The following is a 21,472-nucleotide window of genomic DNA, read 5'->3' as shown; positions in this document are numbered from 1 at the left end:
AATTTAGATGTGATACAAACATCAATATAAGATAAAAAAAGTAAGGGCTATTGAGGATGATGTTTCTTCAGTGTATATCACTAGACTTTTCTATACCTTTAAAGAATACCTTTCTATACCTTAAAGCCATACCTAGGTATGGCCCTGTGTGTGCTATCTTATGAATTCATCAGCGACAAATTGCGTTTTGCAACTCTTTTCTAGCTCCTTTTATAGTCACTGTCCATTTGATTTAAAAAATATAATTGAGATTATGCTGTATCATTTTCAGTCTTGTTTTTAATGAATATTAAGTTTTTATGAATATTTAATTGCCTATCGGTATGTGGAGGTTAAAGTAAGGCTTTTGATTAAGGTCTGGATATGAAAAAAATGAGTTTATCTTTTGAAAGTTAAACTTTGTAATTCTTGCAAATCAAAAGTTGGATAAAGGCACTTTAAAAGAATTTCAAGGCCAAGAAGTCCTGATTGTGTTCTGATTTAATGTGCTCACATATATAAAGAAAACCTACATCTTTTAGATTATGTGAGGCACATATTGGCCATGTTCCCCCAAGAACTATCCATAGAAAGGGAGCTTGGGCTGTAGATTTTGAGTGTTCCAATCCCAGCAGCAAGTCATTTTCTCCCATGGAGATGGATGCAGGAGGCCCCTTTTGCTGAGTGCTCTGAAATAGTTGGTTAATCCCACTCAATATTTGTTCTGAGTCCATTTTACCTGGCAAATTTATGCCAGTGATTTTACTCCCTGATGTAATTATGGATATAGAAGGAGAAAATGCACCAGTTTTGTCAACCTGAATGTATTAGACTCAGCAACAGTTTTTATTTTACATAGTTGATAAATCAGCACTTGGGATTTAGGTATTTGCCTTATGCCTTGGTTGGGGAAGTGAGATGCATAAGGAAACAGAGAGAGAGTGGGCTGCTTTTGATGTCCTGAGAATGAGGTGTGGTAGTAGCAAGGCCAAGGAGAACATGGTCATGAGTGCTGTCCTAGTAGGCCCTCTGGGGAAGCCCACTTTTCCCTCATGTGGTATGCTTATATTTCCCTTCCTGTTTCCATATTTTCTATGCATATGTGAAGTATAATATAAAGTAGATGTTAATTCATGTTTCAATTAAAGTCATGTGTTATAATAACAATTATTAATGTTTATAAGCCCAGCGAGACCACAGTACCTCAGAAGTAGGTGCTATTATTGTTTTGATATTACAGATGAAGAAACTGAGCCATAGAGAGACTAAGTGACTTCCCCAAGGTTGCACAGCAGGTGTTAAGTGGCTGATCATCAGGACTGGAACCAAGCATGCCTAGTCCTGGAGCCTGCACTGTCCTCCTGGGCCTCCCCAGAGCAGTGGTGGTTTAAGACATTGCCCCTCTGGACACTGCAGCAGTTACTTTGGACAGTAGCTGCTGTGATCACTGACATCAAGAGATCATGTGAGGGCAAAGTGGAATAATATTACATCGATAGCTCTGAAAAGCGTATGTGGTACACAGTAAGCATTCCAACACGTTAGCCATGACCTCTTCCTTCTCCTCCTCCCCCTGCTGCTACTTCCTTCTCCTCCCTCTACCCCCTCCCCTCTTATTAGTATTAGGGATGAAAGGATCAGATAACTATGTTAGAAACAAGGACTTTAAAAAAAATTTTTTTTGTAAATTATTTCTTCCTTCATGATTTAGAGGGACTGTCTTCAAACCAGTACAGATATTTCATACATAATACCTGGCCATTTTCTAACCAATTGAATAATTTGTTGCAATAAGCTATCCCATGTCTTTCCACAAATTTGAGTAGTAAAGACGTTACATAATGAATTAGGACACAATTTAAATTTGCTTTAAATATTTCTTTGGGGGAGAGGACACCACACTTCTGCTTAATGAAGAGAAACATTTTTACAGTCCAGAGGTCTATGCCATGAATTCATAGGGAATGGGTTCCAGTAGCTCAGGCTCCTTCCCATTGGTTCTCACAAAGTGTGCTTCTCTGGGTGGAGCAGGCTGGCGCTTCAGTTGAACCCAAGTGCCTTTCTCTTTGGCTTCTTTCTTTTTCTGATCATTTTCCTTCGCGTGAGAAAGAAGGATTTTTAAAAAATCAATTCAGCTGTTTTAATAAAATGACTTTTTCAAAGTAAGAGTAATGCAGTATAAGATTGGAAAGTACTTAGTAAGAATCAGATTATCCTGATTTTTTTTTTTCAGTGTTTCACTGAAACATATTTAGTAGGTATGTGCTGGGTAAAGTGGTATAGAGCCCAGGCAGTTCACTGCTGGAGAAAGTGATATAACTGGCATAGAGCCCAGTGGAGAAAGTGATATAAGTGGTATAGAGCCCAGCCAGTCCACTCTGGAGAAAGTGATATTTTACATGGGTTATTAGGGACAGTGACTAGAATTAGCTGTGAAATTCTGAAATTTGCACTGTGCTATGCCCCCGTTTCTTCATTTTGTTGATACTATCAAATTTAATGTGTAGGTCCCATGGGCAAGGAATTTATCACATATTTGGCGATTACTCACCTTCTTTTTTGGCAATTTCTGCCAAAATGAATGTTCTAATGAACAATTTTGATTATAGGAACAAAACCAAGAAAGCTATTCCTCTCCCGTCATGCTGGATTCCCTGCGTGATCGCCTCTCCTGACCCCGTTTTCTCTACCTCTCTCTGCTTAGATTCAATTCTTTCTTTGGGAATGGTTTCCTCTGCGTTCTCTCAGCTTTCACCTGGTCCCCCAGAACCTCTTCAACATCTAAGTGTCCAGCAGCTTAGTGTCCTGATTACAATATGCTAGGATAAGAGTCTTAATTGTCTTCACCTCTTCATTTTTTCATACATTCCAAACAATTTGTAGGCCACTGGGAGGTTAGCGGTGCTCCACTGATCAAGTTATCATATTGGTAATGGTAGAAGGTGGTTTGTGGCAATGTGACTATTCCAGACAGCTTCAGCAGAAGGGCCTGAGGAAGGACAGGTGATACTTAGAGTTCTTGTTTTGTAAATTTAGGGATTGGGATCAACACACTCAAGATCCAAGTACAAAAAGAATAATCAAATCCCTCCCAGAACAGATTATTATAGTCTTGTACCCTATGTATTGACCACCGTTGTAAGCTAGAGAGAATGCTGAGTTACATGCATCTTTTTCTGTTATGTAAGACATCAAGTACAGAGATGTTTAAATATTTCATTGATAATCTTGATTACACAGATTGCCAGCATGTATATCACAGTCATTGTCCATGTTATCAGATATTAATGTAAAACTAGATGAGGAGCTACACTGAAGACATGTTACCATTTGTAACAAATGAGTCTTTAGGAAAAGAAAATCGTAAGCACACAAAATATTTAAATATAACTGAGAATTAATACCTTGAACCTATACAGGAAAGTTTATTTACCAAAGTCTTGCCAGTGGTCAAAGTATTATAGTATGATAGTAACAGTATCAGCAGAATACAATCATTTTATGAGCCTAGGAATGAGGGCACTCTCATGAGGTGGTCTCGATTGGAGAAGGCTAAGAATAGAGAGCCTTGAACCTGAGTGGTCAGTGAACCTCATTGTCCTTGAGTGGGCAGTTGCCTCCCTGTCTTACTAGGAGCCCTTCCCTGGCCTTGCTTGTGTGTGTATGTGTGTGTGTGCACGCTTCATTTTTGAGGGGAGGTGATAAACATTGAATTAAGACCCAAGTTCTATTTTTGATTCTGCTGTGACCTAGGGTAATTTAACTTCTATATGCCTTACAGCTCTAGGTGAAAGCACTTTAGTTTTCAAAGTGCTGTAAAAATGCAAGGTGATATTGTTAGCTCTAGTAACTCCTGGAAATTAACTGGCTTCTGAATAAAAGTAAATTATGTTGGAATAACTTTGATCCCCTCCACCTCAAAAAGTAGGTAATCCTTCATGGTGCCAAAAGAATAAAGCTCCTGGGAAGCTAAGTTTTGTCAGCTTTTAATAATGTTGAAGCACCACTATACTAACCTTATTTCTATCTCTTTTTAATGCTGCCTCTTAGTATACGCTCCATTCAGCATTCAATTAGCATGCCTGCTATGAGGTAAAGTATGTTTTTATGAAATGTAGTTGGTCTTATGCTTTATTTTTTTTTTAATTTAGATGTTTAACTTGAACTATTGTGAATTAGGGAACTAGAATTCCCCTTGAAACAAGCTGTGTTTAACACTATATCGATTTTCAGCTACACTTTCTCTGATGTTGGGATGAGTACAAGAGATCCATGAAATGCTTTTGTTTTTGAAAAAAGAATGATTTCTGTTTTATTTTGTAAACCTTTGTTTCCTGTCTGAAATCTGTTTACTTCACAAAGGGAGCACTGCTTGTTAACAAACCTTCTCTTGTCCCGGCACCTCTGTCTGCATTTGCGTTAGTTACACTCTCCTTTTCTCCATCCTTCCCATTTTCACTTCCCTCATCCCTGTGACATTTGGAGCCAACTGTGATTTAATTCTATCTGCTTTCATTAGCACTTGCAAGTGATATTACCTCATCTAACCTCTCTAGAGAGGTAGAGGATTTTTAACAATCTGTGCTTGGCTTAAACTTCAGTGTCCATCAGAATCACTTGGAGTGCTCGTGAAACCCCTGCTTGCTGGGCCCCACCTCTAGAGTCTCTGATCCTGTAGAGTTGGGGTGGGACCTGAAAATTAGCATTGCTCATGACTTCCTGATAGCTGCCACAGCAGCTGGTTTGGGGCCACACTTGGAGAGCTGTTGGCTTAACTGTTCTGCCATCACTACCATGGGAAGGAAGAAACTTCTTTTCCCTTCTTTGCATTTTTCAACTTGGTAGTAGAAAGGATATTCAAGGTCAGTTGGATAGGGTAACAGTGTTGGAAACCCTGTTTTCAAAGCGCCTTTGTGAGAGACAAAGGCACTGTGATCCTCCTTAATTAATATGGATAGATGTGAATGTAACATGGATGAATGAACGTCCTGTGGGCTCAGTGTGCTCTCCTCATCCTTTAGGGCAGCGTTGTGAAGTAGGCAAAGCTGTTTCTATGCTCCTCCCCCTTCCTTTTGGTCCCTGCTTTCCCTGTCTATTATGCTGCTCCTTGATATTGAACCTCATAAGCTTGTTTCACCTGGGTGATGTATGTTCATGTAGAAATTCTACCAGGGAAGATGTGAATCAAAATAGGAGTTTTAGAGCATAGTACCTTAACCAAAATTAAACTGATCTAATGGTGGCGTTTTCTTGTACCATGACAAGTTGGTTGGTGAAGTGACAGAATTGCTATTTTACCTGGTTTTGTTCCCTCTCCTTAGTACACATACTTGACTATATCTATATTACTTATGTCTGAGACTGGCCCTATTCATGGAATCAAATGCATACTCTTAAAAATATTAGATCAGAAAATTGAGAATCCTACATTATAAATACTTCTATGTACCTGCACATATATGATACAGATAATTATGTCTGTTGTTTTGCCGATTGAGAATGATGTTGAAGAGAAATATAATCAATGATGTTTTCAAATTAGTTGGATTTTTTTTTTCAGTATTTGTAATTTTACTATTTGTTTTTCTTTTCTCTCCGTAGAAACTCCCCAACTTTCAAATCATTTGAAGAAAAGGTCGAAAACTTAAAGGCAAGTAGAGAGATGAACGGGGTCTTTTTGATACATTACCTGGTGTCTTAATTAACTTTGGTGTGGGTAAATCATTTACATTAATATTTCTTTCTAAAAATGTCTAAAGAATGTAAAGAACTTTACTCTTTATGTTACTAGTAGACATTTAAGGTGGTATGCACTGAATACCTTTTTAGCGTATGCTGTCGCATTATAGCATGCCACATGCTTAAAGGAAATGTGGCACTTAAGAAATATGTGCTGCATTTTGCTTTATTCATTTCAAGTACCTTTGTAGTTGGACAAAATTTAATATAACTTTCTTGTCAACAATTATCAAGAATATAGGAAGCACAAGAAAGAAAACAAAAAAATTGGTCCTACCACTCAGACAGTGATATATGTATGTAGTATTATGCTGTTATGCTTTAAAAAAGTAGCAGCCATACATCATTATCATTTTCCTGTATCAGTAAGTATTCTCTTTCAATACTATGTGCAATGGCTGCTTGTATATTACCTATAATGGATATTGTTTGTTTAGTCCTCAATTGTTGGATATTTTTATTATAATGATGCCATCATCATCATTTATGAGTCACTGTTTTTATTTTTTGATTTCTTTGATTTCAATGGAAGTGAACATTTCCCCATAATAATTACTTTATTGATTTGTAAATTATATTATCTTCGAGATTATATTCAAAGCTGTAAAATTATCAACTCTTAGGATCACAAGCAACCTCAAAGGTTGTCTAGTTCCCATCTACTGCCCGACCCTCTACAGAGTTTGTATAAAGCTTATATATTTTTTGAAGGTTTTTAAAAATATATATATATTATATATATTTTATTGCACTTTAGGTTCTGGGGTACATGTGAAGAACATGCAGGATTGTTGGATATGTACATACATGGCAATGTGGTTTGCTGCCTCCATCCCCCCGTCACCTATATCTGGCATTTCTCCCCATGTTCTCCCTCCCCAACCTCCCTACCCCGCACTGTCCCTCCCCTTCCCCCGTCAACAGACCCCAGTGTGTGATGCTCCCCTCCCTGTGTCCCTGTGTTCTCATTGCTTAATACCCACCCATGAGTGAGAACATGTGGTGTTTGATTTCCTGTTCCTGTGTCAGTTTGCTGAGAATGATGGTTTCCAGATTCATCCATGTCCCTAACAAAGGACACAAACTGCGAAGTATTCCATGGTACATATGTGCCACATTTTCCTTGTCCAGTCTATCATCGATGGGCATTTGATAAAAAACTATATTTTCATTACTCCCTAACTCTGATAATTATGGGGGAATATTTTAAGGATTAAAACTAGTATCTTAAGTGTTTTTTTATTAGTTAGTTTAAAAACTAATATTCAGTTTAGTCTTTCAGAACTTTGAGTCACGAGATGCATCTTTTAAAAGCAGGGTTCATTTATTGAAATAAAACACTCTACAGTGATCTGGATCATTTTTTTCTTGAACATACAAACATTAGTACACACCTTTTCTGTTTGCATGCAGACATACGAATGTTTTTCAGAAGAGTTACACTGCACACACACAGTTCTACAGCTTTTTCATTCAGCCCTAACTAGCATGATGCTCTGTGAGCCATGAATGCAGGGACCTTGTTCTGGTCACTGATACTCATCAAAGGCTTAGATCAGTCCTTGGCATGTCGCTCAATACACATTTGATGAGTAAAGATATATGTAAGAGTCATTCTTCTGTGTCATTTCAAGAGACCTGCTTTATATTTCTTAGTCCCAAGTCATATATTTGAAAGCAAACTGTAGTTGCAAGAAGTCAAGGATTACTATAATTCAGTTCTCTGAATTATTGTTAGGCTGTTAAAGCCTCTCCTTGAAATCTGCCCCAAGCATTAATTTTTTGAAATGGCAAATTGGGAAACCAGGAATCTTACGTGTTTTTGACATTGGACATGAGAAGAAACTTCCAGGTCATTTACTATATACTCTCCTGAATATATTTAGATTCTATAAATGGTAATGAAATCTGCTTTAAAATATAACTAGGTACTATTCAGATTAAAAAATGTAATTTAAAAACATACAGTGTACTGGCTAGGAGCAGTGGCTAACGCCTCACAGCACTTCGTGAGGCTGAGGCAGGCAGATCACTTGAGTCCAGCAATTTGAGAGCAGCTTGGGCAACATGGCAAAAACTCTTCTCTACCAAAAATGATACAAAAATTAGCTGATGTGGTGGAATATACCTGTAGTCCCAGCTACTTGGGAGGTTGAGGTAGGAAGATCGCTTGAGCCCAGGGGTCAGAGGTTGCAGTGGGCTGAGATCATGCCGCTGCACTCCAGTGCATTCCTGGGTGACAGACAGAGCAAGACTCTATCTCCAAAAAAAAAAGCATAGCATATTAAACAGATGCCCCAAGTGTATCCCAAGGAAGCTGTAAAATATAGGTATATGCTGGGGATACAATTTTGTTAAATTACATTTATATTTATACATGAGGTCCATTTAGATTTTGGGTTGATTCATTCATCTGTGATTACTGAGCATTTGCCACGTGCCAGGCAATGAGTATTAGGCACCAGAGTTACCACAGTGAGCAAGAGAGACGTGAGCCCCTTCTGCAAGATGTACCTAAAGTGAGGTAAGGGTTATGACATGCAAAGTTGAGGATGCGACAAGGACAAGTAGCAGAAAGTTCCCCTGGCTTGGTGGGAGAGAAGGTCAGAGAAGGCCTCTTAGAGGGCTCAGTAATGTAAAGGATTTTAGGTTGAAGGGAATGTTTGAAGTTTGGGGGCCCTTTTGAGGACCACCAAGAACTTCCTGTGCTGTAGGATGTTGAGCAGGAGGTGAAGCTAGAGAGATGCACAGGCCACGTTGCAGTTTGAACTTGGGGCAATGTGAAGCCATTGAAGGGTTTTAAACAACCCAAGTGGTACTTTCTTCTGTGCATTTTAGAAAGATCACTGGCTGCCCTGCACATCAAAGGGGAGAATGATTGGAGACAGGCAGATTACTTGGAAGGAGGGAATTGTAATCCAAGCCAAAGATGATGGAGAGTGAATTAAGGTGGTGTAGTGGGACCAAGTCTAGAGCTATTTATACATGAGAAATGATAGGGGAAAAAAAGATTGATTGGATGTAAAACAAGTTAAATGAGAATCAAGGACAACTTCAGATGTCAGGCTGGGGCAGCTAGGTAGGTGCTACTGTTGTATAAAGTCTTAAAAAAGAATAGAGATGGGGCTAGTTGTGGGGAGGAGTTCAGTTACAGACATGTTGAATTGCAAGGAGTTTTGATATTATAATTAAGGAATGTGCAGTAATGAATTTAATAAACAATGATCATACATTATTCAAATTTCCCAAACAATTTTTGGATGGCAGACCAAAAAGAATGAGAGTGAAAATAAGGGGTCTCTGACCATTCAGTTAAGATTGAGCCAAGGGCAAGGTCAAGTTCAAACCCACTATGAGTTTCCTGCATCCATGGTCACTGACTGGTTTCTTTTTTTTTTTTTTGGAGATGGAGTTTCGCTCTTGTCCCAGGCTGGAGTGCAATGGCGTGATCTCGGCTCACTGCAACCTCCGCCTCCTGGGTTCAGGCAATTCTCCTGCCTCAGCCTCCTGAGTAGCTGGGATTACAGGCACGCGCCGCCATGCCCAGATAATTTTTTGTATTTTTAGTAGAGACGGGGTTTCACCATGTTGACCAGGATGGTCTTGATCTCTTGACCTCGTGATCCACCCGCCTTGGCCTCCCAAAGTGCTGGGATTACAGGCGTGAGCCACCGCGCCCGGCCCTGGTTTCTTAATGTTAGCTGTCCTATTGGACAGTGTAACAGTGAGAGGGCATATACACATTAGTATTGAAAAAGATGAAGTGACGTGTAAGGGTTTTGAAAAAGTATTATACAAATGCAAGGCAGATATATTCAAGTAAGTGCTTATGACAAAATTTTAGGCCAGATAAGTTGGAGTAGTGCCTCCCAAACTACAGTGTGCACATGAATCACTCAGAGATCTTGTTCAAGAATAGATTTCAGTTCTGTAGCTGGAGTTGGGTGGGATATAAAGGGTATCTAAGATCCTGCATTTCTAATAAGCTCCCAGATAATGCTGAGTCTGTAAGTCCTTGAACCACACTTTAAGTAGTAAAGGGTTAGAAAGCTTATACTGTAACTGAGAAAAAATATATGTATTTCTTTCTCATGTTGTATTCAACATTTCTTGAATGAGTGTAGCTAAATGAGCAATTTGATGCAATACAAAATGTTATACAAGTATAAAGAGAGTTCACTAGGTACTTTAGAATAAATTGGCTTTACAAAGTTCTTAGACTTCCCTGTGAAGAACAAGGAGCAGATGGGGGTTAAAGGAGGGAGGGGGTAGAGTTTACCAATCTGAATATTTCAGCAAAGGAGAATGCATGAGTTTTTACTATAAAACCACACTGAACATTACAACAATATGAAATTCCATACACATATAATAATCACTGAGCTATAAAGTTGCTGATTTGTTCGTTCTTGAAAGTTGATTAGAGTTACTTTATGCAGAATCAGCTAGTTTCATAATGTCTTTCCCTTTTTTGAACTTTTTTAAAGTCTAAAGTAGGGGGAACCAAGCCTGCTGGTGGTGATTTTGGAGAAGTCTTGAATTCGGCTGCAAATGCTAGTGCCACCACCACGGAGCCTCTTCCAGAACAGACACAGGAGAGTCTGTGAGATTCCTACCTTTGTTCTGCTAACCACTGCCAGATGCTGCAAGCAAGATCCAAGCACATCTTGTCAACATGCATTGCCATGAATTTCTACCAGATGTGCTTTTATTTAGCTTTACATATTCCTTTGACCAAATAGTTTGTGGGTTAAACAAAATGAAAATATCTTCACCTCTATTCTTGGGAAACACACCCTTTAGTGTACATTTACGTTCCTTTATTTAGGAAACACCATTATAAAAACAATTAAGTACCTGAGACACTCACTAGAATGATCTAAGATGCTGCGGACTTTCATAGTTGTTTTCCTACTTTACAAAATTGCTGTAGATCTGGGATGCCAGTTTGGCCTTTGTCTAGATTCTATAATACTTCCTTTTTTCCCTCTGAATCTCTGTGTATTTGATTCTTAACTAAAATTGTTTTCTTAAATATTCTGAATCCTGGTAATTAAAAGTTTGGGTTTATTTTCTTTACTCCAAGGGAAGAACTACCAGCTACAAAAAATATTTCAGAATAAGCACTGTTTTGGTATAAGGTACATATTTTGGTTGAAGACACCAGACTGAAGTAAACAGCTGTATATCCAATTTTTATAGTTTTCTAAGTAACAATATGTAATCAGACTTCTAGGTGACTTGAGAGTGGAACCTCCTACTCCTTATTTATGACCATTTGTGACAGTAACCATTTCAGTGTATTGTATATTATACCACTTACATTAACTTATTTTTTACCAGGTTAAAATTTTAATTTCTTCAAAATAACATTCTGAATCAAGCATACTATATAATCAGTAGGTTGAACTATGAACACTCTCATCAATGTTCAGTTCAAAAGCCTGGAAGTTTAGATCTAGAAGCTTGTAAAAATGACAATATCAATCACATTAGGGGAACCATTGTTGTCTTCATTTAATCCATTTAGCACTATTTAAAATAAGCACACCAAGTTATATGACTAATATAACTTGAACATTTTTTATACTTAGGGGTTGGTAATAACTCTTGAGGATGTAATGCATTAATAAAAATCAACTCATCATTTTCTACTTATTTGTTTTCAATGTGTTGGAAATGTAAAATCAAAGCGTAGAACCTGTCCCCTACTTTGAAAACTGAGTGTCGAGGCTGAGTGAATCAAAGTCTCTAGACATATTTGCATAGAGGCCAAGGTATTCCAGTCTAATAACTACTTACTCAACATTACCACCTTTTCCTTATACTGTATATGTTTGTGGCCTACAATGTTATATTTGTTATTTATTAAGTTGTGATTGTTTTATTGTTGTTTATGCCAAATGTTAATTGCCAAGCTTGGAGTGACCTAAAGCATTTTTTGAAAGCATGGCTAGATTTACTTCAGTATAAATTACCTTATGCAAACCAAATTTTAAAAGCCACAGTGTTGATTGTTATAAAATAACATGCTGTCATTCTTGATTGCTAGAGCTTTTGTTAGTACTTTGGATGCAATTAAAACTATGTGCTATCACATGTGAAAAGCTTAATAAATTCTGTCTATCAGTAGTATAGGTCTCAATATTTATTATGAGACCAGTGGTCTGGAAACAGCTTCTTGTATTACAGAATCAACTGGATTCTATGCTTAAAAAAAAAAAAAAAGGATTTAAAAAAAATCCACTTTAAATTTTTGCTTAATGGTATCATATTAACATGTTCTAAATAACGGTTTTAAGGCACAGGCTGTTGAAGCATTATCTCAGAGAAGTGAATCTGCAGAAGTCTGTCTTTCTGTAGAAATATTGTGCCTACTCAACATTAACTGTTAAATTACTTTTTCTACCAACTAGTCTATTTTTTTAAATTCAAACATATTATTTTGATCACATTGTTTCTTGAGCCTTCTACCCTGTTACTAACTTTTCGGCAAGCAAAATGGAGTAAAGTGGCAATTTCTTTAGTTGAGTGAAATACCCTCAAGTCTCTTTTCTGCCCAAATAGGGAAAAGTGATAGACACGGGAGTGGGAAGGGGGTGAGTGGATGAAGGTGAGTACTGGGGATGACTGTGAAAGAAGATATTTGAGAAGATATTGTCACTTTTCTAGACATCTTCCTATACTAATCTAAAAAACAAAAAATCTACTGTAAAGTACTCTGCCTCTTAAAAGAAGTATTAAAAGGAGTGAGGATGGATTTAGGAAAAAAACAAGAATTTAGAAATATTCAAAAAGGTTGTTGTGGCAGATTCAATATTATGAATTCAGACACTTAGGGAATGAGAAACATAGTAATTAGTAGAAATACCAGAAAGAGTTCCTGGTTCCTCTCTTGTGTTTGACACTAAGAAAATAGCAAGAGAGTGAAATCTCAGATACTTATGAACTCTCACAGATGTAAGGGCTCAAATGTAGCAGAAAATATCCCCCTCTTAAAAAAAGAAATGTCAATTTATGGAGTTGGTGGGAAATAAAGCAAGAATTCTTATTATGAGAGCCAAGTAATTAGTTTAAGAGAGTACAACTCATAACTGGATTATCACCTTAGCAACTTAGAGTCATTGAAATAGAAAAAAAAAAACATTTAATTTGGACTGTTTCTGGATCTGTTAACATATACACACTGTCTATTTTTTGTATAGTATTGGAAAATAATAAAAATTCTATAATTTGGGTATGGGTTCTTTTGTATACACTACCTGTCCATTGAGGAAAGGGGCAAAGTCCATTATGCAACTTCTCTCCAAACCCTTCATGTTCTGGATGTGATACTTAGAGCCATTAGCAGCTACATGCTGGCTACCAGAAAGCATTTATTAAATGACTGTTGCTGCATATGTGCCCAAAGAGATCCTACATAAGGTCACTTGTCAGAATGATGTTTTTGTTTAAAGTTGGCTGACCTCCAACTCTGGGGTCAAGGAATCCTCCTGCCTCAGCTTCCCAAATAACTAGGATTACAGGCACGCACCCAGCCAAGTGTTTTTCTTACAGCTTTTAAAGCCCAGATGAAAAATCATATTTTTGCCCATAGTGAGAAAACATTTGGCCATTGATTGATGAGTCCTTATTTTCAGTGACCGTCCTATTTTCACTGAATTAGAGAGACCCTGTGTGGGCCACAGTTAATATAAAACATTATCACTTTTAAGTAAACCTACACACCTTAGATTTCATAATTTTTTTTTCTTTTGCTTTTTCGGAGCTGGAGTGTTTTAAGGTTTCATAATTTCTGTATTGTTCTGACTCAAAATGAACCAAGGGCTTTTCGCTTTTAGTAAGTTCTTAGAGGGTAGGGTCTGCATGTTCTTTCACCTGCCAGGATTTTGTACTTAAATAAATGCTATTTGGCAACTAAAATTCTTGCTAGCTCTCATGTAGTTTTGATGTTACTTACTGACGTTGGTTGGTAGTTTGATTATTAATTTGGTGGTTTTTCTATCATATAGAAAAAGCCGAACACAATTTTGTTTGAACATTTGTAAATGGACATGATCTTTCACTTTACTATTCTCTAATTCAACATGCTTTAAAGTTTCTCTTGGTTTCTAGAATTCTCTGTTCTTATTTTCTATTTTGACTATTTTTTAGCATTAGAATTCTTCCAACTCCTTAAATGTTATTGCCTGTCTGTTGTCATCTTCTACATGATCCCCTTAATGATCTTATCCATTTCTATGGGTGAAATAACTATTGTTAGAGTGATACTAATAGCTTCCCAACCTGCATCTCCAGACCTCCTGATGGTGGTGGCCCACCTTGAGCAGCCGCTGTGAGGACGCCAGCTGCAGGAAGGAAAGCATGGCTGGGGCTGCATGCTTTTGAGAGCCGGTAGGGACAGGGAACAGGTGATCCTAGCAGGAGTCCTGCCTTACCATGTTGGTAGGGCGGGAGCTTGTGTTCCTGAACACAGCTGCAGCTGCCTAGCCATGGCTCTGGACGCAGGCATCCCTGTGCTCTTGGGGGCCTGGGAAGCCCCCTGCCCCTACAAGCTTGGCAGTACCTGCTCCTGCTCCCTGGCCTCTCCTTGCTCTCAGTGCCTGCTCTTCGCACAACTGTGCGAAGCAAAGTTGTGGCTGAGCTTGGGTGCTGTCACAACCTGGGTGCATGCTCAGGGTGGCGCTGATGTGCCAGGTCCCTGCTACCTTGGCCCCCTCCAGACTTTGGGCACCAATGAGCATGGGAGGGTGGCCAGGGGGTGAGGGTAGCTTTGTGTGGACAACCTGGGTGCTGGGAATGAAATGTTGATGGTGGCAGGAGGCAGGTTCATAGGTGGGAAGGGGCAGGTCCCTGTTGAAACCCCACCTTCAAGCCAGGGACAGCCTGAAGCCTGGGGGCCAGGCTTCCAGTTTTAGGTAGAGCCCACAAGCTAGAGTGAGAACTCTATTAATGCATTTCGGCCAATTGGATGGTGCTTTTCCCAGGTCCACCCTTCCTCCATTCTAAGCACATAAAAACCCCAGACTCAGCCAGATACGACAGTCATCAGGACAACCTGTCTGTAACAAGGACCACTTCAGGTCTCCTGAGTGCTGTTCTGTCACTCAATAAAGCTCTTCTCTGCCTTGCTCACCCTACAGTAACCTTATTCTTCCTGGATGCAGGACAAGAACTCAGGACCCGCTGAATGGCAGGAGTGAAGAGAGCTATAACATGTTCCTGGCTGGCTTGCCAAGGCTTCCCAGACTGCAAGAGAAAAGAGTGGTGACCCTTCTGGGGACCCAGACCTTGGGATTCCCTAAGCCAGAGGTGCTATAACACTGTAGCCTTCCTGCCTATCACTGGTTCCAGGCAGCTGCCCCACATGACAGGAGGCAGCAGCATGGCCAGGCCAGCTGAGGAGCCATGGGATGGAGTGGGTAGTGGGACTGAAAGAGCTATAACACAGATTGGCTGAAACAACCCTCCACTATGTCCCCTCCAACCCCCTACCCCCAACTCCGGTCACCATGCTGCAGGCATGAGAAGAGCTGCAGCCCTTTTGGGAGCCCACACCTTGGGTCTTCCTGAGCCAGGGCTGTGACACGCTGTAACACCCTCTTTGGGGCTCTGAGGTTCCTGGCATCTTTGAGCCTTTGGGTTTCACCCCGTTTCTCTTGCCTGGACACTGGTACCTGCAGCAGAAGCTACTTGTGGTCCACCTGGTCCAGCTACAGCCTTGCACAGAGCCGGCGCCTATAGGACCCTGCATTCACTTACTCACTCATCCCTCACCAGCCCATGCCTGCCTCGCCCTTGGCAGGCATGGGATCTGGGCGGGCAGCACAAGCTGAGTGCAGCCAGCCGGGCAGAGTGGGCAGTTACAAACCCAGCAGGCACAAGCACAACTCCAGCAGAGGCACTGCCAGCCATGGAAGTTTCCAACTGGTGAAGCGACAACCTGAGAACCCTGTGACACTATCCTTTCTTCTAGGTTTGCACACATGGTTGAAGCATGAATTTCTAGTAAATTCATGGTTACCTCCACCTAGCCACCAATAGCTACTATTCATTAAGTGCCCAGGCATTTTACACTCATTACCTTTAACTCTTTACTCAGGTATGTGGCAGTGTCACCATTTTATAGATAAGACCATAGCCAATAGATGTAAAGTATTAGGCTTGAACTTCGCAGTAGACTGGAACTATTTTTTGTTCACTTTACTTGGCTTTTTTGAGATGGAGTCTCACTGTGTTGCCCAGGCTGGCTGGCGTTAAACTTTGAGCTCAAGTGATGTTCCCACCTCAGCTTCCCAAGTAGACTAAAGGTGTGCACTGCTGCCCAGCTAGGCCTGTATATTTAGTAAGGCAAGGAGTGGTTAGAGCAGGATCAGAATCTTAAGATGCCATATGTGAAAACATCACTATTACAGGGGATGCTACTCTTGGCACTTGTATAGGCAAGGAGAAAGTGTGCAGACATACCCTTGTTGACTTGCTCAGTTCTTTACTCAGTCCCTCTCATTTGATGCTTCTGATCCTCTACCAAAGAAAGAATTAAGGCCAAACTTGAAGCCATCTGATACAAACTTAACGGTTTTTTTGAGATAGAGTCTCACTCTGTCGCCCAGGCTGGAGTGCAGTGGTGCAATCTTGGCTTACTGCAACCTCCGCCTCCCAGGTTCAAGTGATTCTCTTGCCCGAGTAGCTGGGATTACAGGCATTTGTCACCACGCCCAGCTAATTTTTGTATTTTTAGTAGAGACGGGGTTTCACCATGTTGGACAGGCTGATCTCTACCTCAGGTGATCCACCCCCTTTGGCCTTCCAAAGTGCTGGGATTACAGGTGTGAGTCACCACACCTGGTGTGTGTTTTTAAAGAGACCTGAGTTTTGCACTTTCCCCCATACTGAAATGAAGTGGCAGGAATATAGCTCACTGCAGCCTCAAACTCCTGGGCTCAAGTGATCCTCCCCCATCAGCCTCCCAAGTAGCTGGGACTACAGGCATGCACCAGGCTAATTTTTCTATTTTTTTGTAGAGACCAGTTCTTGCTATGGCCCAGGCTGTTCACAGACTCCTAACTTCAAGCAATCCTCCCTCCTCAGTCTCACAAAGTGCTGGGATTACAAGTGTGAGCCACCCTGCCCAGTCAGACTAAGGGTTCTTGAAGGCCACTGGCCATGCTCTTTACAATTTACCACACTTTCTCCTGAAAAAAAGTACAAGTAGTAACATCCATAGAGAATAATGCTAAACTGCTCTAGGCAAGAGTCCATTAACAGTCTCGGGAGATAAACAGTTTTAAGTGCCAAGAGAGAGAACCCACCTGGAAAATTTATTGTAGGCCCCTTAACTACACTTGTAAGGACTACCATACAGTTAGCTAGTAATAATTTTATGTGATTCATACAATTGTGTACCCTTCTGAGATCAGTGTATTTCGTGTTCTTACAGTGTCCGTATCATTAGCATCAGAAAAGCTTAAAATCCATAGTCAAGGCATTCTTAAAATAGGGTCTGTGATCATAAACATTATTTCTCTTGAAGTACTTGCAAATGAACTGGAAATGTGTGTGCCACCAAAATAAAACTGTGGATTAATATTAAACTTCTGGGTCAAAGATAGACGGACAGTTAATAAACACTTCCTCAAGAATGGTGTTAGGCTCAGTTTTGAACAGGGTGGGTAAATTTTGGGAATTAACACTGCAGGAGAAAAGGGAAAGAAAATCCAGAGTGAAGGTGGGGGCATATGGTGGTGCAATACTTACGCACATTCCAAAACTTCTGAACTCCTAGGAGAAGTTAGATAATAGGTATCTAGAGGTGTCAAAACGCCTTAGAAAAACCACCATTTTGGTAGCGTGAGTGGACTGGCCGCAGAAGTGGCAATGGACAAACTTGGATTCAGGGTTTTGCAAATGTTTTGTGAGCCCCACTCTGTGCCCGGTGCCAAGGATCCCATAGCAAAGTTCCTCCTTTCAAAGTTTAAAAAGTTGGGAGTAGATACTAAATAGTATTAAATATTAAAGTTGGGAGTAGACACTAAATATTATCAAATATATAAATATGTGGCATATTAGAAAGTGCTACATGGTACTGAGAAAAACAGAGGTGCCAGAGAGTCTGCATCTGGGCTTCTAATTCTAAATAGGGTAATCAAGGAGACCCTCATATTAAGTGAAGACCCCAAACTCGAGTGCTAGCAGCCAGGTGGCCATGTAGGGGTGATGCTCGGCCGGGAGAACAGCGAATGTCGCATTAACAGAATTTACTGTACAACGTGGACCAACGGATGCCCAGAAAGGCGAAATTCCTGCAAGTTAAACGCACTTCCAACGCAAAACTTACCGGGCCCCTTTGCAACTCTTTAGCCCATCAATTTTAGCGTCTCTCCAGTCCCACGCCACTCCAAGATACAAGGCAGACCACGCCCCGCTGGCCCTCTGAGCTCCACGGCCGGTGGGCGGACCTCACGTCGCTCCGCCTCGTGACCCGCGCGCTTGCGGCAGGAGGTCAAAGGTCAGAGGTAAAAAAAGTCATGGCGGCGCTGTGTCTAACCCGTGCCGTGGCTGCCGAGAGACATTTTCCGCGAATGTTTCTCTTCTCTAGGCCCTTTCGGGGCGTAGGAACTGACAGCGGATCCGAAAGTGGGAGTTCCGATGCCACGGAGCCTAAGACGCGCCTACGCGGCTTCGCAAGCGCCTTGGAGCGGCACTCGGATCTACTCCAGAAGGTGGAGCCCGGGCGAGTGAGAGGGAGTTGCGGGAACTACGCCGACGACGCGGTGGGCGGGGCCGGGAGTCGGGGCGGAGCGTGGCGTAGGAAGGGGATCAGAGGGCTGGGAACTGGGGCCGAGACTCGGTTTTCTGGAGTTGCGGTGTGTTGTGGCTCAGCCCTTGGCCCCTAGGCTCCTTGCTTGGTGTTTTTCTTCCTTTTGTTGACCTTTTATGTCGCATTTGCGTACTGGACCGGGTCTATCCACATTGCGAGCGTCTTACTTGGGCTGAATGCTAGTAGGACGGTACCAGCGGGGAGCGCTGCTAGGTAGGCGGTCTAGGGCGATTCCTGGGACGCTAAGGAGAATGAGACTCGCACAGAGAGGCCGGGCTCTGCTGGGTCTTGTTTAAAACAATAGCTCTAGCTTCGGGCTTGCTGTCTGGAGTACAAGGCTCTTCATAAACATTTGTTAATTTAATGGCTGGGTGGTGAATGACTTTCTGAACTTGAAGTGGTATAACTTGTCAGCTCTTCGCCTCTCTTTTGTGAATGTCTTTTTCTAAAAAGTAAAATAAAATCTCCATTTGTCTCAGCCAGCACTTTTGTAAAATACCATAAAGTTATAGGTAAATGAAATGGAAGGAATAAATTACAAGCCTAAGTTTCTAATAATTAAACTCAGCAGACATAAAATTGGATTATATACAAATAAACTCTCAATTTCTGTATTTTTCTTCCTAGGGAGTAATACCAAACAGTCCACAAGACTGGCAGTGTCCTGAATTATAGGGTCATTTTAGTAGCAATTACTGATGTCAAAATTTTTCTGAAACTCAAGGACTAGAAGAAGCCTGGTATATTAGTTTATTACTTTCTGTTGTAACAAATTACCACAAATTTAGTGGCGTAAAACATCAGAAATGTGTTGTTCTTAGGGCTGCGAGAAGTCAGATGGGTTCTCACTGATCTAAAATTAAGGTGTTGGTGAAGTTGTGTTCTTTTCTATAGCTAGTGGGAGAATCTCTTCCTTGCCTGTTAGTATCTCTTCTGCTTCTGTCTTCTGCTTTTTTGTTTTTTGGGTTTTTTTGTTTGTTTTGTTGTAGTTTTTTGAGACAGGGTCTTGCTCTGTCACCCACGCTGAAGTTCAGTGGCATGATCTCAGCTCACTGAAGGCTGAATCTCCTGGGCTCAAGTAATCCTCTGTCTTTATAGCTGGGACTACAGGTGTGCATCACCACTTCCAGCTAGTTTTGTGTGTGTGTGTGTGGTAGAGATGGGGTTTTGCCATGTTGCCCAGGCTGCTCTTGAACTCCTGGGCTCAAGTGATCCTCCTGTCTTGGCCTCCCAAAGTGCTGGGATTACAGAGGTGAGCCACTGGGCCAGGCCCCCCATCTTCTACTTTTGAGATCTCTATGATCACATTGGCCTCTCCAGATAATCCAAGATAATCTCTATTTTAAGATCAGCTGGGCCAGGCATGGTGGCTCACGCCTGTAATCCCAGCACTTTGGGAGGCCAAAGTGGGTGGGTCACCTGAGGTCAGGAGTTTGAGACCAGCCTGGCCAACATGGTGAAACCCTGTCTCTACCAAAAATACAAAAATTAGCCGGGTGTGGTGGCACGTGCCTGTAGTCCCAGCTGCTCAGGAGGCTGAAGCAGGAGTATTGCTTGAACCCTAGAGTTGGAGGTTGCAGTGAGCAGAGATGGTGCCACTGCACTCCAGCCTGGGTGACAGAGGGAGATTCCATCTCAAAAAAAAAAAAAAAAAAAAAAAAAGAAGATTAGCTGATCAGCAGTCTTAATTCCACCTGTAGGTTAATTCTCCTTTGCCATGGAAGGTAACATTCATAAATTCTAGAGATTAGGATGTGGATGTCTTTGTAGGGGGAGGGGTCATTATTCTTTCTACTGTATCTGGAGAAGTCATAAACTACTAGCAGAATAGCTATGACTGACCTGAAGTCACCTAAGGGATGGATTTTAGACCCGTCCTTAAGGTATGGCCTTAAGAGTTAAGTGCGGTAAAGTTGGAACGTAAGAGTTCAGTGCTCCGCTCCAAATATTTGTATGGTAAAGGAATTTTTCTGTTTCTCACCTAACATTTCTCACTCACATTCCACTCCCACTCACACCACATTCTAAGCTCCTTTGGAAACCCCCATAAAATAATTCTCAATTGCTGAGTTAATTGTGGTAAGCGTGAAAATTGTAGCATCATATGTATAGTTAAGTGTTTGAAACTCAAAATGTAATGCTTGTTTAATAAAGGAAACAACCCAGGTGTTTGAGAGTCCCCAGAATTTCTTTTTCTTTTCTTTCCAAGGCAGATCTAATTGGGCTGTTCAGTTTTTCTAAGAGGAGGGTGGGGTGTTTCCTGGCAGTCCCAGCACATCTGTTAGATTTTCTCAGTCCAGCTCAGGTTCAGCAGCATTTATCGGCACCCTGCATGGTTGTTCTTCATCTAACACAGTTTAGAAAACATTTTTCTACTAGATAGTGGGTAAATGTGTTTGGTTGTGATACGTAGGTCACCAATTTCTTATTCACAAATCTTTGACATCTTAGTTTAATGGAAAGAAAATTCCCTGGGGAGAAGGGTATCAGGAGGCTATGTTGTAGTCTCCATTCAGCAAGTTCTTAGCTTTGAAGCATTTCAAGTTACGTGGACCCCTTTACTGCTTTTTTTTTTTTTTTTTTGAGACAGAGTCTCGCTCTGTTGCCAGGCACCAAGCTGGAGTCTGGTAACGTGATCTCGGCTCACTGCAACCTCCGCCTCCTGGGTTCAAGCAGTTCTCCTGCCTCAGCCTCCCAAGTAGCTGGGACCACAGGCATGCGCTACCATGCCCAGCTAATTTTTGTATTTTAGTAGAGATGGGGTTTCACCATGTTGGCCAGGATGGGCTTGATCTCTTGACCTCGTGATCCGCCCACCTCAGCCTCCCAAAGTGCTGGGATTACAGATGTGAGCCACCACACCAGGCCACTGCTTCTTAATTGATACCACTGACTTCACTTTCTCCCTGGTTCAGGTCATTACACACAGTATGG

The 21,472-nt window shown here is 41.1% G+C and overlaps 1 protein-coding gene and 1 long non-coding RNA gene across 11 annotated transcripts in view; one reads left to right on the top strand and one right to left on the bottom strand.

The window, feature by feature from the left end:
- Positions 1-21,472, top strand: part of TPD52 (tumor protein D52) — a 296,902-nt gene that overhangs the window by 170,991 nt on the left and 104,439 nt on the right. For 6 of the 10 annotated variants that reach the window (XM_012450941.3, XM_021665924.2, XM_064384291.1 and 3 more), the window contains 3 exons: positions 4,030-4,071; positions 5,581-5,629; positions 10,206-12,956. In XM_012450941.3, coding sequence (XP_012306364.1) covers positions 4,030-4,071; positions 5,581-5,629; positions 10,206-10,325 — 211 coding nt within the window. In that variant the 3' untranslated portion in view covers positions 10,326-12,956. Of the gene's footprint in view, positions 1-4,029; positions 4,072-5,580; positions 5,630-10,205; positions 12,957-18,224; positions 18,441-21,472 lie in introns of those variants that run through there. The other 4 variants (XM_064384292.1, XM_012450942.2, XM_064384294.1 and 1 more) reach the window with 3 other exon arrangements.
- LOC135278018 (uncharacterized) lies at positions 1,843-18,142 on the bottom strand. The gene is made up of 3 exons (XR_010345567.1): positions 18,056-18,142; positions 2,531-2,968; positions 1,843-2,074 (listed from the first exon to the last, which is right to left on the bottom strand). It is a non-coding gene; the product is annotated as an uncharacterized LOC135278018 (long non-coding RNA).

Source organism: Aotus nancymaae, unplaced genomic scaffold (assembly GCF_030222135.1).
Source record: "Aotus nancymaae isolate 86718 unplaced genomic scaffold, 86718_ANA_hifiasm-v0.15.2.pri h1tg000036l, whole genome shotgun sequence".
In the NCBI taxonomy this organism is placed as follows: Eukaryota; Metazoa; Chordata; class Mammalia; order Primates; family Aotidae; genus Aotus; species Aotus nancymaae.
This window is presented reverse-complemented; position numbering and strand designations above follow the sequence as displayed.